Source organism: Cherax quadricarinatus, chromosome 35 (genome assembly GCF_038502225.1).
Source record: "Cherax quadricarinatus isolate ZL_2023a chromosome 35, ASM3850222v1, whole genome shotgun sequence".
In the NCBI taxonomy this organism is placed as follows: Eukaryota; Metazoa; Arthropoda; class Malacostraca; order Decapoda; family Parastacidae; genus Cherax; species Cherax quadricarinatus.
The window spans coordinates 9,880,434-9,903,792 of record NC_091326.1 but is presented as its reverse complement, the minus strand read 5'-3'; the positions used below and the strand labels follow the sequence as shown (position 1 = coordinate 9,903,792).

Below are 23,359 nucleotides of genomic sequence, written 5' to 3'. Positions count from 1 at the left end.
CGCTACTTCACCACCACCACTACTACCTGTCTCGCTACTTCACCACCACCACTACTATCTGTCTCGCTACTTCACCACCACCACTACTACCTGTCTCGCTACTTCACCACCACTACTACTATCTGTCTCCTTCACCACCACCACTACTATCTGTCTCGCTACTTCACCACCACCACTACTACCTGTCTCGCTACTTCACCACCACCACTACTATCTGTCTCGCTCCTTCACCACCACTACTATCTCTCCCTCTCCTTCACCACCACCACTACTACCTGTCTCGCTCCTTCACCACCACCACTATTACCTGTCTCGCTACTTCACCACCACCACTACTATCTGTCTCGCTACTTCACCACCACCACTACTACCTGTCTCGCTACTTCACCACCACCACTACTACCTGTCTCGCTACTTCACCACCACCACTACTACCTGTCTCGCTACTTCACCACCACCACTACTACCTGTCTCGCTACTTCACCACCACCACTACTGCCTGTCTCGCTACTTCACCACCACCACTACTACCTGTCTCGCTACTTCACCACCACCACTACTACCTGTCTCGCTACTTCACCACCACCACTACTACCTGTCTCGCTACTTCACCACCACCACTACTACCTGTCTCGCTACTTCACCACCACCACTACTACCTGTCTCGCTACTTCACCACCACCACTACTATCTGTCTCGCTACTTCACCACCACCACTACTACCTGTCTCGCTACTTCACCACCACCACTACTACCTGTCTCGCTCCTTCACCGCCACTACTATCTCTCCCTCTCCTTCACTACCACCACTACTACCTGTCTCGCTACTTCACCACCACCACTACTATCTGTCTCGCTACTTCACCACCACCACTATTACCTGTCTCGCTCCTTCACCACCACCACTACTACCTGTCTTGCTCCTTCACCACCACTACTATCTCTCCCTCTCCTTCACCACCACCACTACTACCTGTCTCGCTCCTTCACCACCACCACTACTATCTGTCTCGCTCCTTCACCACCACCACTATTACCTGTCTCGCTCCTTCACCACCACCACTATTACCTGTCTCGCTCCTTCACCACCACTACTATCTCGCCCTCTCCTTCACCACCACCACTACTACCTGTCTCGCTACTTCACCACCACCACTACTACCTGTCTCGCTACTTCACCACCACCACTACTACCTGTCTCGCTCCTTCACCACCACTACTATCTCTCCCTCTCCTTCACTACCACCACTACTACCTGTCTTGCTCCTTCACCACCACTACTATCTCTCCCTCTCCTTCACCACCACCACTACTACCTGTCTCGCTCCTTCACCACCACCACTATTACCTGTCTCGCTCCTTCACCACCACCACTATTACCTGTCTCGCTCCTTCACCACCACTACTATCTCTCCCTCTCCTTCACCACCACCACTACTACCTGTCTTGCTCCTTCACCACCACTACTATCTCTCCCTCTCCTTCACCACCACCACTACTACCTGTCTTGCTCCTTCACCACCACTACTATCTCTCCCTCTCCTTCACCACCACCACTACCTCTGCTTCGTGGAGAACATCTGTGCCGAAGATGTGAGTGTTACGCTCCTTGCCCCAGCCGATGATGGTGCAAGTGTCACCGACGGGAAGACCTGCACCCTGGTCAGGGAGGCAGGCAGGGGCGATGTAAGGGCCAGATGCCACCGCCTCCGGCAGCTGCAGGAGTGCCACGTCGTTATCGACAGTGGTGGAATCGTACTGCGGGTGTATCTCTGTCCGTGCCACCTAAGAAAATTAATTTGATTTAGTGTAGTTTTGGGCTTAAAATGAAAATCGTTCTCTATCTCCCACATTTACATAACACGAAAATATTAATATAACAATAAGCAAGTAAGAAAATTTATTTAAGCATAGGTACACATAAATACAGTTACACAAATGATTATACTTAATAACATGTTTAAATTACCTAGAATAACCAAGGAAAGTCTGACAATAGGCTTTACAAAAGTGACTTTAGAATCCACTTACTAGTAAAAACCCCAATGGAAATAAGACACTTCATTTAACTTTTTTTTTTTTTTGCTTATCCTAGGCAATTTATACATATGTTACTATGTATGATAATTTTTGTGGTACAAAAACAATAGAGTTAACATGTAATAACATGTAAGGTATTAAGGAATTTCAAATCATTGCACATACAAAAATATAATAATCCCGAAGCCAGTAGAATGTACAGCATCTCGGGCAATCCACGGGTCTACCAGGGAGAGGAAGAGACAAGTTGGGAACATTTAGGTGGCCCGTGGCCTGGTGGTAAAAGCTCTTCACTTCACACAGTGGTTATCAGGGTTCGATTCCCGGCGAAGGGGTGGAAACATTGGACGCGTTTCCTTACACCGGTTATCTATGTTCACCCATCAGTAAAATGGGTACCTGGGTGTTAGTCGACTGGTGTGGGTCGCATCCTGGGACAAAACTGACCTAATTTTCCCGAAATGCTCTGCATGACAAGCAGTTTTCTATACAGTATGTCACTGACGTCAGCTAGGCCTGTATGCCATGAGCTTGTAGTAAATAAAGATATTGAACATTAAAATGGTATAAAATACCGACAGATTGTTAGGTAAGACACATATGCAACAGTTAGGTATCTTTATTTCGAAACGTTTCGCCTACACAGTAGGCTTCTTCAGTCGAGTACAGAAAAGTTGATAGAAGCAGAAGATACTTGAAGACGATGTAATCAGTCATCGCCTACTGTGTAGGCGAAACGTTTCGAAATAAAGATACCTAACTGTTGCATATGTGTCTTACCTAACAAATAAAGATATTATTATTGTTTCGTTCTGTGTAGAGCTTTATCAAGACAAAGCTTAACACAGAGCAAAAAGTTGTCACCGGAAAAGCGTGTTCCGCAATATGTTTTTTTCCTTATTATTGTCGGCAGTAAAATTTTCGGATTCCATCTAGACAACCAGAGCTGCGTTTTGTATACCACGAAAAACACAGATGATCATTACCTAGTAGTGGAAAATAAACATGAATGCAGTACAATGTGATCCCTTATTGATTACGTTTCGCCCACTGTGAGGGCGAAACGTAGTCAATATGAAAGGTCACATTATATTCCATTTGTATTTATTTTTGCATCGTGTCGTATTTTAAAGCGCTTATCTCCATTAGTTAGTAGTGTTGTAAGTGTGTGTGCTTCACGTACCTTGTACTCTATCTCTGGTCCCTCCCTGATAGCTAGGTCATGCTCTCCTAGACGTACGTAGAGCTTCCTCCTGACGCAGTGAGCTGCCGTTAGTACCCACCGCGACGCCACTAGCGTACCACCACAGAATGCTTCCTGCAACGTCGCAAAATACGTCATACAACGCATGTCACAAATACGAATTATATACAGAAAAAGTATACACTAATATTATGCGGGAATAATATATTTCTTCTTGCTCCTGGAGGCAAGAAGAAGGAATTTTGTGCCTCGCTATGTGCAGACGGTGGATCGCGCCAGTACTCCCTATATGGTGTTTCACATATTATTTAAATATACCAAATGTAAATATATTCTTGGAGTTCCTGTTGGATAAATGAAAGTTATGTGGTATAGAATGCTTGGTCGTATAGAGACGATTTTGTTTACAAAGTTCATCAAGGTCTTCCAGTGTACAAGTACATACTTGAGAGCTCCCAGCTCATATCTGGTAGCTCTTAGCTCTCTAAAACAAACATTTGAGAGCTCCCAGCTCATATCTGGTAGCTCTTAGCTCTCTAAAGCAAACATTTGAGAGCTTCCAGCTCACCTGGGAGGGTGACGAGAAGCTTCAGACTCATCGCCAGATTAGGCCGGTTAAAAAAAAATCGTTTTTTTTACAAGCGTTGAAAAGTATCTCAAAATAAAATAATAAATGTAATGGCGAAATATATAAAAAAAAAAGTTATGAATTCAGATATTTTTTGTAATTATGTGAAATGCACTGGGTAGCTCCCGGGAAAATAGGTTCACAATGGCTTTGGCATGCTTCTCTTACCTGAACATTTTTGTACCTCTGTATGTATGTTCAAATTATTAAATTATTAAATAATTAAATAAACAATGCAGCCGTGTGACTTACGTGGTAGCGGTTGAGGATGACCACCTGCCATGGCCACTCTCCCGGCTGCGCAGTGCGACCACCGATGATGCGCATACTCCATGCTGGCTTCGTTACGTTGCTGACACCGCACTCCTGCGGTAGCGTCCTTTCAGACAACGACAACGACGATGAAGACACTGTTATCGTTGAGGACCGGGATGAAGCAGGTGGCGTAGTTTCGTTATCGTCTTCATCTGTGGGAAGACAGTAGAATAGCATAAGAGATAAGAATGTGTTCGGATTTTTAAACTCGGAGGGTTAGCCACCCAGGATAACCCGAGAAAGTCAGTGCGTCATCGAGGACTGTCTGTTTTATTTCCACTGTGGTCCTTAAATCTTGTCCCCCAGGATGCGACTCACACCAGTAGACTAACACCCAGGTACCTACTTGCTTGTCAGGTGAACAGGACCGCAGGCAGGTGCAAGGAAATACGCACAATGTTTCAACCCTTTCCGGGGATCGAATCACGGACACTCATTGTGTGAGGCGAGAGTATTGTCTACCAGGCATCGTAAATACCCCAGAGAAAGAGAGAAATGCAGCATTTTCGTTTGAAATTTAAAAACCTCTCAAGGCTAAAATAACTACTTCAGAACTTATTTGTAATACGGTAGTACAGAGCATTCTACAATTTGCACAAGTCTTAGTTCCATAATTTCTTATCAGCATCAGAGCACTGATGTTTTGGTGCCCCCAACTCGACACATCCTAACTACTTGGGGTTCCCAAAGTGGTCAACATCGACCCCTAAGGGGTCGATGTATTAGACAGTATTGTAGGATGCACTCTGCTACAATATTAGGGACGTCATGGGAAGCAATGATGATATACAGGACAATGGATATTAAGATAACAAGACACGTGAATTTAACACCTATATTACTTTAGGAAGGAGAATGTGTGTAAACAAAAAAAATGAATACGTGAATGATTATGGAAAAAACACCTGGAATAAGCATCCGTACAGTTATAAAAGGTGCACTTGTGTGTAGCCTATGGAATGAACACCATTGTAGGTGGAGAAGCCTGAGGCTGGAAGGACTCACCTAGTGGGGTAGGTCTCTTGCGGGGATGTTGTCGATTGCGCCGGTACCACTTCTCACAGAGGGAACCTTCTATATAGCAGTAGGCTTCCTCGTGCACCACTCGCTCCCCACAGAAGAGCGGATACTTGCATGATCTGCCGTCGACACACCAGTTAGTCGTCATGTATGGTCAGTGGCAAGAGTTAATGTCAAGAATAGCAATAACAGTAGAAACATCGACAATATGTTAGGTAAAAGGACACATGTGTAATTAATGTGACATTTTATTCCAGGAGCTCCCCGGGAGCTTCGTTAAGCTTCTGGGGAGCTCCTGGAGTACCATAGTCTTGAAGACTCCAGGAGTCTTGAAGACTTTGGTACTCTTCACCAAGACCAAGGCTGAGGGACTGACTACCCTCTCTTTTGTATGTAGTTCTACAGTATTTACATGGATGGCGAAACATCTACAAATAAAGATACGTAAATGTTGCACAAGTGTCCTATTCTTCAAAAATTAAGTTGCATCTCAAGACACTGACCTGTATCTACGTGTGAGGCATGACCTGCTGCAGGCGGACCAGCGGGACCAGCGAGTGTAGAACATTGAGTTGAAGTTGAGCAGGACTCGCATGTCATTCCTGGGCGGCTGTTTAGAGAACTCCTCCGGCCGGATGATATGGAAGGGCCTCCTCCCGGAGCAACGACCACCTGTACAGCTACGCTCCTCCTATGGGGTAACACAGCAAGACTGGTTACGTCAGTTGAAAAAGTTCTTAAAAGCAACCTAGTAGAGGAAAAGAGGCCGTGGCATCACTGGTTACTCAGGAAAAGTTATTACAAAAGATGGAATATCTTACTGGCCGGGGGAGGAAAAAAAAAAGGCTTTAGAGCAAGAGCAATTTAAATTTATAAACATTATTTACACCAAATTTGATAAATATTCATTAAAAATTGCAGGCATTAATGTACACACTTATGGTTAAACACACACGAATGTATTGTGTTCGTTGTATATACCCGGCTGGTGTAGCGAGAAATAACATAGTGACAGTCATATACTAGTCGGAGGACACTTGATATTTATCTGTGAAGAAAAGACACGAGTTACTGAACAAGTTCTCATTGAGACAATAAAGGAGTGTCGTTGGCACACCAAGTGCCACAGATGTTGCTAACCCCATGGGCACTAAGTATCACTACTATTATTATTATATCCACTGAGGAGCGCTAAGAACAGAGGGCTCATAAAGCACTTAGGGAATGGAAGGCAATCAGGTTTGATTCAAAGAAGGCGAAGTTAGCTCCAGTTCATTTGATGAAGAGCCCTTCACCGTCATCAAGGAAACCTCCCTTGAAGGAACTGGGCCCCACAAATACATCCCTAATGCAACTGACCTTGAGAACAGCAGTGCCACAGACGGCTGGCACACGACAGGAGCGCCGACGTCGTTGTTTACACCGTCTGGAGCAGCGAGACCAGTTGGTCCAGTCAGTGTAGAGACCACCTCCGAGCTCAACCAGGTCTGGATGAATGCTGTTGCTTGCCAATGATGACCCGACCAGCTTGGCACGCCCTCCTGCAATGTTATAGCAACGTTTACGACTATAATACCTGCTGCAAAATGTCTTAAATATATGTGGTGCACCTCAAGTGCAAGTGTGAAGATCCATAGTACATATTCATGGAAAACGCTACGTCTGAAGGGGTCATTCAGAGTCTGAGGAATGAATGATAGGTGCTGGAGTGGTAATCAGATTCGAGTCGAGAAAAGGAAGAATAGTTCAAGTTCCGTCAATACAACAACCATATTTAAGGGACTCTGGTGTATTAATATCCAAGATTCTGGCTGCTGTTGTGTACCACCTTACACACCAGTATGTATGCATGTACTCTGTGAGATGTTGATGTCCTCCTCTATGAGATGTTGAAGTCCACCCCTGTGAGACGATGACCTGCTCTGTGAGATGTTGACGTCTAGCTCTGTGAAATGTTGACATCTAGCTCTGTGAAATGTTGACATCTAGCTCTGTGAAATGTTGACATCTAGCTCTGTGAAATATTGACATCTAGCTCTGTGAAATGCTGACATTTAGCCCCGTGAGATGTTCACATGCACATCTGTGAGATGTTCACGTCTAGCTCTGTGTTATGTTAACGTCCACATCTGTGAGATGTGGATGTTTTTTTTTTTTTTTTTTTTTTTTGACAGTTCTCGCTGGCTTCTCAATTCGGCCCAATGATGCCTGTATTTAACTCCCTGATGGTCATCATGGTAAAGTCATCACCACAATCATTAGCAACGACGTCAATGTTGTTTGGTGAGCAGCTGATCAGCTCTGGAGCTGATCAGTAGGAGTTTGAGGTAATCAGTCCCTCATCCTGAAGTTGATGTAATCTGGGCTGGTGGACTGATTACCTCAAACTTCTTCTGATAAAACACCCAAGTGTTGCACATGTATCATATTCGTGTACTTTCCTTCCCTGGATATGTTATACAATGCTAGGAGTAACGGGGCTGTGATCACGTATACTGAACACTGCATGTTAATGTCCTTGGCAGTGAGTGTGTGCATGTTGACGCAGGTCTGTGTGGTCAGCTGCACAGTGCTTCCATTTGTTGCTGTCATATACTCCATTACCTGACTGTAGAGATGCGATGAGCCTGTCCTTGATGTCACTCACGTACGGATAGGTGATTGCCTTGGCAGGTGACAAGGCGTTCAAACCACCTTCTCTACTGGGACTAGTCTACTTTTCAGATGTCTGAAGGAGAGGTATTAGTAACGTGCAACATAAAAAAGAAGGAGCACTGCAGCAGGCCTACTGGCCCATGCTAGGCAGGAAAAGTAAAAGGGAGAGAGAAAAAGAGAGACGGAACAACAGAATGGCAGAGGAAGGGTGATGCAAGTGAAAGGAATAAGGCAAAAGACGAGAAGGTGAAGGATGTAACAGAACTGGTAGAATGTGGGAGAGGAAATGGAATGAGGTGGTGGAAAAGGTAATTAACAAAGGAGAAGGGTAAAGAGGTGATATACGTGGGAGATGGATGGGTGAGGACAGAAGGGAGTATAGGCGACACATACCTCTACCAGGAGCGTTGTATGAGTTGTGTGGGCGGCGACGGTGGGCGTGCGGGTGTGGGCGGTATGGCAGGCTCTGGCTCATGTCCCCGGGCTGTAGAAGAGAAGGTGGGCAAGACATTACCACACTGTGAAGCTCTGTTAGAAGACCTGTCTCTCAATACAAACCTAACCTGCATCTGTCTCCCTTCCCTTAGCAACTCACTCCAATACATACACTACAATATAGACACTGAGGTGTGTGTCTCTCGGTGTATATACAATATATGCCCTTGTAGTCTAAGTTAGACTTAAGGCTACACGTAACCTGTTTACCACCAGTCAACTATACTTTAATCCCCATAATATTTATTAAAGTATGGTACAATACAACTGTACAATTGTATTGTATTGTACTGTAGTTTAATCAATATTATGGGGATTAAAGTATATTTGACTAGTGGTAAACAGGTTACGTGTAGCCTTAATTACGCCTCGTGCAGTCAATAGGCTTTATGTTGCATTAATCAACCAACCAACCACGCAACTCAGACATGTGCCTAGGACAAAATGGTAACTAACACACACACACACACACACACACACACACACACACACACACACACACACACACACACACACACACACACACCTACACACACACACAACAGGCCTAGTGTCTAATCGACATGTGCCTAGGACAAAATGGTAACTAACACACACACACACACACACACACACACACACACACACACACACACACACACACACACACCTGTAAACACAAATCAGTGATTACAATTCTAGATATTTGCATAAATTGACTAATCTAGGAAGTACAAAGAGCAGAAAGAACGTCAGATATTTTCTGTTTGAAATGAAAATACGAACAATGACAAGAGAAAGAAAGTTGTCATGGGATAACATAAGCAGCGGGGTCCCCCATGGGTCTGTCCCTGCCTTGATCCCTTCAGTGAGGGAGGAGGAGGTGCCTTAACGCAGGTAGAAGGCTCCTGATCTGAGGAACTGGAGCCAACCCCTCACGCTTCTTGGATCAAACATGATTATCTACTATTTTTCTAATGTTGGTAAAATTACCGACAATATTTTAGGTAAAAGGACACAAGTGCAACTAATGTGACATTTTATGGTGGCAACGTTTCGCTCTCCAGGAGCGAAACGTTGCACTTGTGTTCTTTTACCTATTTTCCAGACGCTGTTTGAACCGTATGAATTTAGCGTTCTCCCTTGATGATGGTAATAACAAGTACGTGACCTGTCAGATTATTATTATTATGGTGAAGCACTAAACCCGTAGATTCTACAGCGCCTGTAGGGGGTAGGGGGGGTTGAAGGCCTTCAGGCTTGATTTAGGGAACTGGAGCACAGATCCAACACCCCAGAGCAAGAGTCCCTCACCAGCATCAAGGAACCTCCCTTCAGAGGCTGTCTCTGAATATTTACAGAGGACGTCATGACTCCATGCAAAAACGTCTGTGATAGAAACAGCTAAATAGTTTAATTCCTGTCAGAAGATGTTAATAAAGTGATGAACTGGAGTAACTGAAGGATGGTGGGAGATTACGTAGATAAATGTTATAATGGTGCAAATATAAGGGTAAATTGCTGAGAAGATACGAGAAGACTATTGTGATGCAATGTTAATAACTTCTGAGGGTAAGAAAGATGTGATAATGTGGGTAGAATTACCGACAATATGTTAGGTAAGTGGACACAAGTGCAACTAATGTGGCATTTTATTGTGGCAATGTTTCGCTCTCCAGAAGTTTTGTCAAGCCGTTACAAACAATACATGGACACAGAGGGTATACACTCTGTGTCCATGTAAGATAAGATAAAATTTCGTTCGGATTTTTAACCCCGGAGGGTTAGCCACCCAGGATAACCCAAGAAAGTCAGTGCGTCATCGAGGACTGTCTAACTTATTTCCATTGTGGTCCTTAATCTTGTCCCCCAGGATGCGACCCACACCAGTCGACTAACACCCAGGTACCTATTTGCTGCTAGGTGAACAGGACAACAGGTGTAAGGAAACGTGTCGAAATGTTTCCACCCGCCGGGAATCGAACCCGGGTCCTCCGTGTGTGAACCGGGAGCTTTACCCACCAGGCCACCAGAGCTCCTGGAGAGCGAAACGTTGCCACAATAAAATGTCACATTCCTTGCACTTGTGTCCACTTACCTAACAGAAATATACAAAAGTGGTGTAGCCAGAAAGATGGTCACTATAAGATCAACACATCAGTAAAGTTGTCAACAACTTCCTGCGCTACGCTGGCAACCTCGGAGACAGTCTTCACCTATACTGATAAAAAAAGTTGGTAAAAAAATAATAACTTACATTACTCCAAAATTGGAATATGCAGCGGGAGTGTCGTGTCCGCACCTAAAAAAATACTTGTGTAAGAAAAAAAAGTCCAGTGACGAGCTGCGTAATGATTACCAGTAAAAAAATATGAAGGTTAAAAACACTAAAATTAAATGATAGGAGGGAAAGAGGAGATATGATAACAACATACAAATTACTCCGGGACATAGACTAGGTGGACAGAAACTGGTTATCGAACATGGGAAGAACCAAAGCGTGTAAACACAGGATTTCTACACACACACACACACACACACACACATACACACACACACACACACACACACACACACACACACACACACACACACACACACACACACACACACTGGAGGACAGAAGGGTCAGGGGAGACATGATAACGACATACAAGATACTGCGGGGAATAGACAGGGTGGACAGAGATAGGATGTTCCAGAGAGGGGAGGACACAGGGACAAGGGGTCACAACTGGAAGCTGAAGACTCAGACGAGTCACAGGGACGTTAGGAAGTATTTCTTCAGTCATAGAGTTGTCAGCAAGTGGAATAGCCTAGCAAGTGAAGTAGTGGAGGCAGGAACTATACACAGTTTTAAGAAGAGGTATGACAAAGCTCAGGAAGCAGAGAGAGAGAGGACCCAGTAGCGATCAGTGAAGAGGTGGGGCCAGGAGCTGAGTCTCGACCCCTGCAACCACAATTAGGTAAGTACAATTAGGTGAGTACACACACACACACACACACACACACACACACACACACACTAACTGGGCCAGGAGCTATGAATTGACCCCTTACAGTAAATACAGGTGAGTACACAAAGACTGGGTATTCGGAAGAAAACACATATAATTCTAGGAAATGAAAAGTAGCTCCAGTTCCTTAGATCAAGAACCCTTCACCTTCAAGGTTCCTTCCTTCTTGAAGATGTACAGTAGGAAGCATCAGTCAGCGTAAGTCACGTGACGGCAACTATTATCCTAGGTTATCCTAACTTATCTTAGGTTATCCTAACTTATCTTAGGTTATCCTAGGTTATCCTAACTTATCTTAGGTTATCCTAACTTATCTTAGGTTATCCTAACTTATCTTAGGTTATCCTAGGTTATCCTAACTTATCTTAGGTTATCCTAACTTATCTTAGGTTATCCTAGGTTATCCTAACTTATCTTAGGTTATCCTAACTTATCTTAGGTTATCCTAGGTTATCCTAACTTATCTTAGGTTATCCTAACTTATCTTAGGTTATCCTAGGTTATCCTAACTTATCTTAGGTTATCCTAACTTATCTTAGGTTATCCTAGGTTATCCTAACTTATCTTAGGTTATCCTAACTTATCTTAGGTTATCCTAACTTATCTTAGGTTATCCTAAATTACCTTAGGTTATCCTAGGTTATCCTAACTTATATTAGGTTATAAGAACATAAGAACATAAGAACGAAGGAACACTGCAGAAGGCCTACTGGCCCATGCGAGGCAGGTCCAAGTCTCCTACCGGCTTAAGCCAATGCACCCAACCTAGTCAGGTCAGGTCACATTGACTTAAGGGAGGAACACGGCAACCGACCTGGTAGCACAAGCTATCAGGTCCAACTCACACCCACCCACATCCACTCATGTATTTATCCAACCTATTTTTAAAGCTTCACAACGTTCTGGCCTCTAGGACTGTACTTGGGAGTTTGTTCCACTCATCCACAACTCTATTACCAAACCAGTACTTTCCTATATCCTTCCTGAATCTGAATTTTTCCAACTTAAAACCATTGCTGCGAGTCCTGTCTAGGCTAGATATTTTCAGCACACTATTTACATCCCCTTTATTTATTCCTGTCTTCCATTTATACACCTCAATCATATCCCCCCTAATTCTACGTCTTTCTAGAGAGTGCAGTTTCAGGGCCCTTAGTCTATCCTCATAGGGAAGGTTTCTGATACATGGGATCAACTTTGTCATCCTCCTTTGTACATTTTCCAGAGCATTTATATCCATTCTGTAATACGGTGACCAAAACTGTGCAGCATAATCTAAATGAGGCCTAACCAAGGATGTATAGAGTTGAAGAACAACCTGAGGACTCCTATTATTTATGCTTCTTGATATGAAGCCAAGGATTCTGTTAGCTTTATTGCGAACACTTATGTACTGTTGTCTTGGTTTCAGATTACTGCTAACCAGAACTCCTAAATCTTTTTCGCAATCCGTAATATTAAGATCTACATTATTTAGTTTATATGTGGCATGGTTATTGTCCTGTCCAACATTTAGAACTTTGCATTTGTCTATATTAAACTGCATCTGCCACTTCTCCGACCACTGCATCAGTCTACTCAAATCTTCCTGGAGTGCTCTAATGTCCTCGTCAGAATGAATTCGACGGCCTGTTTTGGTGTCATCGGCAAACTTGCTTATGTCGCTCTTTATGCCCTCATCACTTCGTTTATGTAGATTGTGAACAACAGGGGGCCCAACACTGACCCCTGTGGAACACCGCTCGTGACGCTTCCCCACTCTGATTTCTCCTCATTTATGCAAACTCTCTGCTGCCTATTTATCAACCATGCCTCTATCCAGGAAAAAATTTCTCCTCCTATTCCATGTGCCTAATTTTCCTCAATAGTCTCTGATGTGGGACCCTGTCAAAAGCCTTACTGGTCTATATACACAATATCATATTCATTACCATGATCTACCTCCTCAAATACCTTAGTGAAAAAAGTTAATAAATTCGTAAGGCATGAATGCCCCTTTGTTTGTAGTGATATGTTGAAAAGATTAGCCAAAGGTTTGCTAAGCTCCTCTTTACATTCCTTTAGAACCCTTGCATCAGGGCCTGGGGATTTGTTAGGTTTTAATTTATCTATTTGCCTAAGGGCCATGTCACTTGTGACCCTAATCGTGCACAGTTTATTATCGTCCTGTTCTACATAATTTATCATTTCTGGAATATCTCTGGTATCCTCCTGTGTAAAAACAAAGAGGAAGTATGTGTTAAAAATTCTACACATTTCCTTATCACTAGGTTATCCTAATTCATCTTAGGTTATCCTAACTTATCTTAGGTTATCCTACGTTATCCTAACTTATCTTAGGCTATCCTAACTTATCTTAGGTTATCCTATCTTATCTTAGGCTATCCTAGCGTTATCCTACCTGATTCTAGCGTTATCCTACCTTATCCTAGCGTTATCCTACCTTATCCTAGCGCTATCCTAACTTATCTTAGGTTATCCTAACTTATCTTAGGTTATCCTAAATTAGCTTAGGTTATCCTAGGTTATCCTAACTTATCTTAGGTTATCCTAAATTATCCTAGGTTATCCTAACTTATATTAGGTTATCCTAACTTATCTTAGGTTATCCTAAATTATCTTAGGTAATCCTAGGTTATCCTAACTTACATTAGGTTATCCTAACTTATCTTAGATTATCCTAGGTTATCCTAACTTATCTTAGGTTATCCTAACTTATCATAGGTTATCCTAACTTATCTTGGGTTATCCTAACTCATCTTAGGTTATCCTAGGCTATCCTAACTTATCTTAGGTTATCCTAACATATCTTAGGTTATCCTAATTTATCTTAGGTTATCCTAACTTACCTTAGGTTATCCTAACTTATCTTAGGTTATCCTAACTTATCATAGGTTATCCAAACTTATCTTAGGTTATCCTAACTCATCTTAGGTTATTCTATGCTATCCTAACTTATCCTAGGTTATCCTAACTTATGTTAGGTTATCCTAATTTTTTTTAGGATATCCTAGGTTATCCTAACTTACCTTAGGTTATCCTAACTTATCTTAGGTTACCCTAACTTATCTTAGGTTATCCTAGGTTGTCCTAACTTATCTTAGGTTATCCTAACTTATCATAGGTTATCCTAACTTATCTTAGGTTATCCTAACTTATCGTAGGTTATCCTAACTTATCATAGGTTATCCTAACTTATCTTAGGTTATCCTAACTTATCGTAGGTTATCCTAGGTTATCCTAACTTACCTTAGGTTATCCTAACTTACCTTAGGTTATCCTAGGTTATCCTAACTTATCTTAGGTTATCCTAACTTATCATAGGTTATCCTAACTTATCATAGGTTATCCTAACTTATCATAGGTTATCCTAACTTATCTTAGGTTATCCTAACTTATCGTAGGTCATCCTAGGTTATCCTAACTTACCTTAGGTTATCCTAACTTACCTTAGGTTATCCTAGGTTATCCTAACTTATCGTAGGTTATCCTAACTTGTCATAGGTTATCCTACATAATACATCAACACTGTAGGCCTACAGTCTTCACTGTAGGCCTACAGTCTTCACTGTAGGCCTAGGCATAAATCTACAATCCATGGATTAGTTGATTTTCCTGAATAAAATTTATCAATATTATTCTGTCCTAAAATAATGCAAAGTTCACAAAATATTACTGAGATGAACTACGATGATCAACACAAAGTTGGCAAGAACATATTGTGAGAACGACAAGGCTAAACGACAAGGCTAAACGACAAGGCTAAACGACAAGGCTAAACGACAAGGCTAAACGACAAGGCTAAACGACATGGCTAAACGACAAGGCTAAACGACATGGCTAAACGACAAGGCTAAACGACATGGCTAAACGACAAGGCTAAACGACATGGCTAAACGACAAGGCTAAACGACATGGCTAAACGACAAGGCTAAACGACATGGCTAAACGACAAGGCTAAACGACATGGCTAAACGACAAGGCTAAACGACATGGCTAAACGACAAGGCTAAACGACATGGCTAAACGACAAGGCTAAACGACATGGCTAAACGACAAGGCTAAACGACAGGGCTAAACGACAGGGCTAAACGACAAGGCTAAACGACAAGGCTAAACGACAGGGCTAAACGACAAGGCTAAACGACAGGGCTAAACGACAGGGCTAAACGACAAGGCTAAACGACAGGGCTAAACGACAGGGCTAAACGACAAGGCTAAACGACAAGGCTAAACGACAGGGCTAAACGACAAGGCTAAACGACAAGGCTAAACGACAGGGCTAAACGACAAGGCTAAACGACAAGGCTAAACGACAGGGCTAAACGACAAGGCTAAACGTCATGGCTAAACGCCAGGGCTAAACGACAAGGCTAAACGACAAGGCTAAACGACACGGCTAAACGACAAGGCTAAACGACAAGGCTAAACGACAAGGCTAAACGACAAGGCTAAACGACAGGGCTAAACGACAAGGCTAAACGACAAGGCTAAACGACAAGGCTAAACGACAAGGCTAAACGACAGGGCTAAACGACAAGGCTAAACGACAAGGCTAAACGACAGGGCTAAACGACAAGGCTAAACGACAAGGCTAAACGACAAGGCTAAACGACATGGGTAAACGACATGGCTAAACGACAGGGCTAAACGACAGGGTAAAACGACAAGGCTAAACGACAAGGCTAAACGACAAGGCTAAACGACAAGGATAAACGACAAGGCTAAACGACAGGGCTAAACGACAGGGTAAAACGACAAGGCTAAACGACAAGGCTAAACGACAAGGCTAAACGACAAGGCTAAACGACAGGGCTAAACGACAGGGCTAAACGACAAGGCTAAACGACAAGGCTAAACGACAAGGCTAAACGACAAGGCTAAACGACAAGGCTAAACGACAAGGCTAAACGACAAGGCTAAACGACAAGGCTAAACGACAAGGCTAAACGACATGGCTAAACGACATGGATAAACGACATGGCTAAACGACAAGGCTAAACGACATGGCTAAACGACAAGGCTAAACGACAAGGCTAAACGACACGGCTAAACGACAAGGCTAAACGACAAGGCTAAACGACAAGGCTAAACGACAAGGCTAAACGACAAGGCTAAACGACAAGGCTAAACGACAGGGCTAAACGACAAGGCTAAACGACAAGGCTAAACGACAAGGCTAAACGACAGGGCTAAACGACAAGGCTAAACGACAAGGCTAAACGACAGGGCTAAACGACAAGGCTAAACGACAAGGCTAAACGACAAGGCTAAATGACAAGGCTAAACAAGGCTAAACGACAGGGCTAAACGACAAGGCTAAACGACAAGGCTAAACGACAGGGCTAAACGACAAGGCTAAACGACAAGGCTAAACGACAAGGCTAAACGACAAGGCTAAACGACAAAGCTAAACGACAGGGCTAAATGACAAGGCTAAACGACAAGGCTAAACGACAGGGCTAAACGACAAGGCTAAACGACAAGGCTAAACGACAAGGCTAAACGACAGGGCTAAACGACAAGGCTAAACGACAAGGCTAAACGACAGGGCTAAACGACAAGGCTAAACGACAAGGCTAAACGACAAGGCTAAACGACAAGGCTAAACGACAGGGCTAAACGACAAGGCTAAACGACAAGGCTAAACGACAGGGCTAAACGACAAGGCTAAACGACAAGGCTAAACGACAAGGCTAAACGACAAGGCTAAACGACAGGGCTAAACGACAAGGCTAAACGACAAGGCTAACCGACAAGGCTAAACGACAAGGCTAAACGACAAGGCTAACCGACAAGGCTAAACGACAGGGCTAAACGACAAGGCTAAACGACAAGGCTAAACGACAAGGCTAAACGACAAGGCTAAACGACAAGGCTAAACGACAAGGCTAAACGACAGGGCTAAACGACAAGGCTAAACGACAAGGCTAAACGACAGGGCTAAACGACAAGGCTAAACGACAAGGATAAACGACAAGGCTAAACGACAAGGCTAAACGACAGGGCTAAACGACAAGGCTAAACGACAAGGCTAAACGACAAGGCTAAACGACAAGGCTAAACGACAGGGTAAAACGACAGGGCTAAACGACAGGGTTAAACGACAAGGCTAAGCTACAGGGCTAAACGACAAGGCTAAACGACAAGGCTAAACGACAAGGCTAAACGACAAGGCTAAACGACAGGGCTAAACGACAAGGCTAAACGACAGGGCTAAACGACAGGGCTAAACGACAGGGCTAAACGACAAGGCTAAACGGCATGGCTAAACGACAAGGCTAAACGACAGGGCTAAACGACAGGGTAAAACGACAAGGCTAAACGACAAAGCTAAACGACAAGGCTAAACGACAAAGCTAAACGACAAGGCTAAACGACAAGGCTAAACAGGGCTAAACGACAGGGTGAAACGACAGGGCTAAACGACAAGGCTAAACGACAGGGCTAAACGACAAGGCTAAACGACAGGGCTAAACGACAGGGTAAAACGACAAGGCTAAACGACAAGGCTAAACGACAGGGCTAAACGACAGGGTAAAACGACAAGGCTAAACGACATGGCTAAACGACAAGGCTAAACGACAAGGCTAAACGACAGGGTAAAACGACAAGGCTAAACGACAAGGCTAAACGACAAGGCTAAACGACAAGGATAAACGACATGGCTAAACGACATGGCTAAACGACAGGGTAAAACGACAAGGCTAAACGACAAGGCTAAACGACAAGGTTAAACGACAAGGCTAAACGACAGGGCTAAACGACAGGGCTAAACGACAGGGTAAAACGACAGGGCTAAACAAGGTTAAACGACAGGGCTAAACGACAGGGCTAAACGACAAGGCTAAACGACATGGCTAAACGACAAGGCTAAACGACAGGGCTAAACGACAGGGTAAAACGACAAGGCTAAACGACAAGGCTAAACGACAAGGCTAAACGACATGGCTAAACGACAGGGTAAAACGTCAGGGCTAAACGACAAGGCTAAACGACAGGGCTAAACGACAAGGCTAAACGACAGGGCTAAACGACAAGGCTAAACGACAAGGCTAAACGACAACGCTAAACGACAGGGCTAAACGACAGGGTAAAACGACAAGGCTAAACGACAAGGCTAAACGACAGGGCTAAACGACAGGGCTAAACAACAAGGCTAAACGACAGGGCTAAACGACAGGGTAAAACGAAAAGGCTAAACGACAAGGCTAAACTACAGGGCTAAACAAGGCTAAACGACACGGTTAAACGACAGGGCTAAACGACAGGGCTAAACAAGGCTAAACGACAAGGCTAAACGACAAGGCTAAACTACAGGGCTAAACAAGGCTAAACGACACGGTTAAACGACAGGGCTAAACGACAGGGCTAAACGACAGGGCTAAACAACAAGGCTAAACGACAAGTCTGAACGACAGAGCTAAACGACAAGGCTAAACGACAGGGTTAAACGATAGGGCTAAACGACAAGGCTAATCGACAGGGCTAAACGACAAGGCTAAACGACAGGGTTAAACGACAGGGCTAAACGACAAGGCTAAACGATAATGCTAAACGACATGGCTAAACGACATGGCTAAACGACAAGGCTAAACGACAAGGCTAAACGACAGGGTTAAACGACAGGGCTAAACGACAAGGCTAAACGACAAGGCTAAACGACAGGGCTATACGACAGGGCTAAACGACAAGGCTAAACGACAGGGCTAAACAACAGAGGAAATTAACAGGGCAAACCAACAGGGCAAAACGGCAAGGCAAAACGAAGGCACAGTGAGGTGGGTGCTCACTCAGGTCAGCTTACTGCTTGTAACAAATATATTTGTACCATTTTTAACACTTATTTCCTCTCTGTACAGAAGACTAAACAAAGGAACTCCCAGGGATCAATAACTATACTGGTCAGGTGGATAATAAATACTGACTGAACAATGAGTGGAACAAACTCCCAGGTAGTGTCACTGGGGAGAGAACTTTAGCTAGTTTTAAATGTACATTAGATGGAAATATAGTCAGAGGTTAGTGATTCGCAACTATCTAGCAAGAGCCAGTAGTCCTACTGCAGTGTTCCATCACAGAAACTTTAGAGTTAGATGAGTGTATATATTAGTAAATCTCATCGTACATATTGTTGACAATCAACACATTCAGCTCCTCGACCTGATACCCAGACAAAGACCCTGCCCTCTCCTGCTGTCACCTGACTTTCATCTCCGATGACCTCTCCATCACCTGACCTGACCTCACTATGTTTGTATGATTTATAACTCCGTAGTTTTTGCCTCTGTCTGTACTTGGTAAAGTACCACTGTGGGTGAATTGTAGCATAATGAAGGTTTTCCTTGATATAAATTATCATTGAAATTACCTATTTCATACACTCTGGTAAGATTACTTGGGCACAGGTTCCCATAAGAATTTTTCCTCCGTAAGCCATGCGTGTCGTATGAGGCGACTAAAATGCCGGGAGCAATGGGCTAGTAACCCCTTCTCCTGTAGACATTTACTAAAAAAGAGAAGAAAAACTTTATAAAACTGGGATGCTTAAATGTGCGTGGATGTAGTGCGGATGACAAGAAACAGATGATTGCTGATGTTATGAATGAAAAGAAGTTGGATGTCCTGGCCCTAAGCGAAACAAAGCTGAAGGGGGTAGGGGAGTTTCGGTGGGGGGAAATAAATGGGATTAAATCTGGAGTATCTGAGAGAGTTAGAGCAAAGGAAGGGGTAGCAGTAATGTTGAATGATCAGTTATGGAAGGAGAAAAGAGAATATGAATGTGTAAATGCAAGAATTATGTGGATTAAAGTAAAGGTTGGATGCGAGAAGTGGGTCATAATAAGCGTGTATGCACCTGTAGAAGAGAGGAATGCAGAGGAGAGAGAGAGATTTTGGGAGATGTTAAGTGAATGTATAGGAACCTTTGAACCAAGTGAGAGAGTAATTGTGGTAGGGGACCTGAATGCTAAAGTAGGAGAAACTTAGAGAGGGTGTGGTAGGTAAGTTTGGGGTGCCAGGTGTAAATGATAATGGGAGCCCTTTGATTGAACTTTGTATAGAAAGGGGTTTAGTTATAGGTAATACATATTTTAAGAAAAAGAGAATAAATAAGTATACAAGATATGATGTAGGGCGAAATGACAGTAGTTTGTTGGATTATGTATTGGTAGATAAAAGACTGTTGAGTAGACTTCAGGATGTACATGTTTATAGAGGGGCCACAGATATATCAGATCACTTTCTAGTTGTAGCTACATTAAGAGTAAAAGGTAGATGGGATACAAGGAGAATAGAAGCATCAGGGAAGAGAGAGGTGAAGGTTTATAAACTAAAAGAGGAGGCAGTTAGGGTAAGATATAAACAGCTATTGGAGGATAGATGGGCTAATGAGAGCATAGGCAATGGGGTCGAAGAGGTATGGGGTAGGTTTAAAAATGTAGTGTTAGAGTGTTCAGCAGAAATTTGTGGTTACAGGAAACTGGGTGCGGGAGGGAAGAGGAGCAATTGGTGGAATGATGATGTGAAGAGAGTAGTAAGGGAGAAAAAGTTAGCATATGAGAAGTTTTTACAAAGTAGAAGTGATGCAAGGAGGGAAGAGTATATGGAGAAAAAGAGAGAGGTTAAGAGAGTGGTGAAGCAATGTAAAAAGAGAGCAAATGAGAGAGTGGGTGAGATGTTATCAACAAATTTTGTTGAAAATAAGAAAACGTTTTGGAATGAGATTAACAAGTTAAGAAAGCCTAGAGAACAAATGGATTTGTCAGTTAAAAATAGGAGAGGAGAGTTATTAAATGGAGAGTTAGAGGTATTGGGAAGATGGAGGGAATATTTTGAGGAATTGTTAAATGTTGATGAAGATAGGGAAGCTGTGATTTCGTGTATAGGGCAAGGAGGAACAACATCTTGTAGGAGTGAGGAAGAGCCAGTTGTGAGTGTGGGGGAAGTTCGTGAGGCAGTAGGTAAAATGAAAGGGGGTAAGGCAGCCGGGATTGATGGGATAAAGATAGAAATGTTAAAAGCAGGTGGGGATATAGTTTTGGAGTGGTTGGTGCAATTATTTAATAAATGTATGGAAGAGGGTAAGGTACCTAGGGATTGGCAGAGAGCATGCATAGTTCCTTTGTATAAAGGCAAAGGGGATAAAAGAGAGTGCAAAAATTATAGGGGGATAAGTCTGTTGAGTATACCTGGCAAAGTGTATGGTAGAGTTATTATTGAAAGAATTAAGAGTAAGACGGAGAATAGGATAGCAGATGAACAAGGAGGCTTTAGGAAAGGTAGGGGGTGTGTGGACCAGGTGTTTACAGTGAAACATATAAGTGAACAGTATTTAGATAAGGCTAAAGAGGTCTTTGTGGCATTTATGGATTTGGAAAAGGCGTATGACAGGGTGGATAGGGGGGCAATGTGGCATATGTTGCAGGTGTATGGTGTAGGAGGTAGGTTACTGAAAGCAGTGAAGAGTTTTTACGAGGATAGTGAGGCTCAAGTTAGAGTATGTAGGAAAGAGGGAAATTATTTCCCAGTAAAAGTAGGCCTTAGACAAGGATGTGTGATGTCACCGTGGTTGTTTAATATATTTATAGATGGGGTTGTAAGAGAAGTAAATGCGAGGGTCATGGCAAGAGGAGTGGAGTTAAAAGATAAAGAATCACACATAAAGTGGGAGTTGTCACAGTTGCTCTTTGCTGATGACACTGTGCTCTTGGGAGATTCTGAAGAGAAGTTGCAGAGATTGGTGGATGAATTTGGTAGGGTGTGCAAAAGAAGAAAATTGAAAGTGAATACAGGAAAGAGTAAGGTTATGAGGATAACAAAAAGATTAGGTGATGAAAGATTGGATATCAGATTGAAGGGAGAGAGTATGGAGGAGGTGAATGTATTCAGATATTTGGGAGTGGACATGTCAGCGGATGGGTCTATGAAAGATGAGGTGAATCATAGAATTGATGAGGGGAAAAGGGTGAGTGGTGCACTTAGGAGTCTGTGGAGACAAAGAACTTTGTCCTTGGGGGCAAAGAGGGGAATGTATGAGAGTATAGTTTTACCAACGCTCTTATATGGGTGTGAAGCATGGGTGATGAATGTTGCAGCGAGGAGAAGGCTGGAGGCAGTGGAGATGTCATGTCTGAGAGCAATGTGTGGTGTGAATATAATGCAGAGAATTCGTAGTTTGGAAGTTAGGAGGAGGTGCGGGATTACCAAAACTGTTGTCCAGAGGGCTGAGGAAGGGTTGTTGAGGTGGTTCGGACATGTGGAGAGAATGGAGCGAAACAGAATAACTTCAAGAGTGTATCAGTCTGTAGTGGAAGGAAGGCGGGGTAGGGGTCGGCCTAGGAAAGGTTGGAGGGATGGGGTAAAGGAGGTTTTGTGTGCGAGGGGCTTGGACTTCCAGCAGGCATGCGTGAGCGTGTTTGATAGGAGTGAATGGAGACAAATGGTTTTTAATACTTGACGTACTGTTGGAGTGTGAGCGAAGTAACATTTATGAAGGGATTCAGGGAAACCGGCAGGCCGGACTTGAGTCCTGGAGATGGGAAGTACAGTGCCTGCACTCTGAAGGAGGGGTGTTAATGTTGCAGTTTAAAAACTGTAGTGTAAAGCACCCTTCTGGCAAGACAGTGATGGAGTGAATGATGGTGAAAGTTTTTCTTTTTTGGGCCACCCTGCCTTGGTGGGAATCGGCCAGTGTGATAATAAAATAAAATAAAAATAGGTTCCCATAAATACAGTTATACCAGTTATTATAAATAGTAACTCTGAAGGAGGGGTGTTAATGTTGCAGTTTTATAAGTGTAGTGCTAGCGTGCCTTGGGCAAGACTCTGATGGAGAGAATGATGAAAGTTTTTCTTTTTCGGGTCACTCTACCTTAGTGGGAGATGGCCGACGTGTTAATTAAAAAATGTGTAAATTATCTAGGATAACCTAAAAAAAAAGTCAAAGTGGTAGTTAGTAGTTGTGATAGTTATACAGCGTATAACCACATAGTGCTCATAGCCATA

General features: G+C 43.3%; 1 protein-coding gene across 5 annotated transcripts in view; it reads right to left on the bottom strand.

Annotated features, from left to right (window-relative positions):
• LOC128695144 (uncharacterized) overlaps positions 1–23,359 on the bottom strand; it is a 137,856-nt gene that overhangs the window by 17,984 nt on the left and 96,513 nt on the right. For 2 of the 5 annotated variants that reach the window (XM_070091375.1, XM_070091376.1), the window contains exons 4-11: positions 10,594–10,638; positions 8,256–8,346; positions 6,567–6,748; positions 5,711–5,898; positions 5,193–5,326; positions 4,125–4,339; positions 3,224–3,358; positions 1,558–1,785 (exon numbers count right to left, since the gene is read on the bottom strand). In XM_070091375.1, the coding sequence (XP_069947476.1) occupies positions 1,558–1,785; positions 3,224–3,358; positions 4,125–4,339; positions 5,193–5,326; positions 5,711–5,898; positions 6,567–6,748; positions 8,256–8,346; positions 10,594–10,638 (1,218 nt within the window). The remainder of the gene's footprint in view (positions 1–1,557; positions 1,786–3,223; positions 3,359–4,124; positions 4,340–5,192; positions 5,327–5,710; positions 5,899–6,566; positions 6,749–8,255; positions 8,347–10,593; positions 10,639–23,359) is intronic. The other 3 variants (XM_070091377.1, XM_070091378.1, XM_070091379.1) reach the window with 3 other exon arrangements.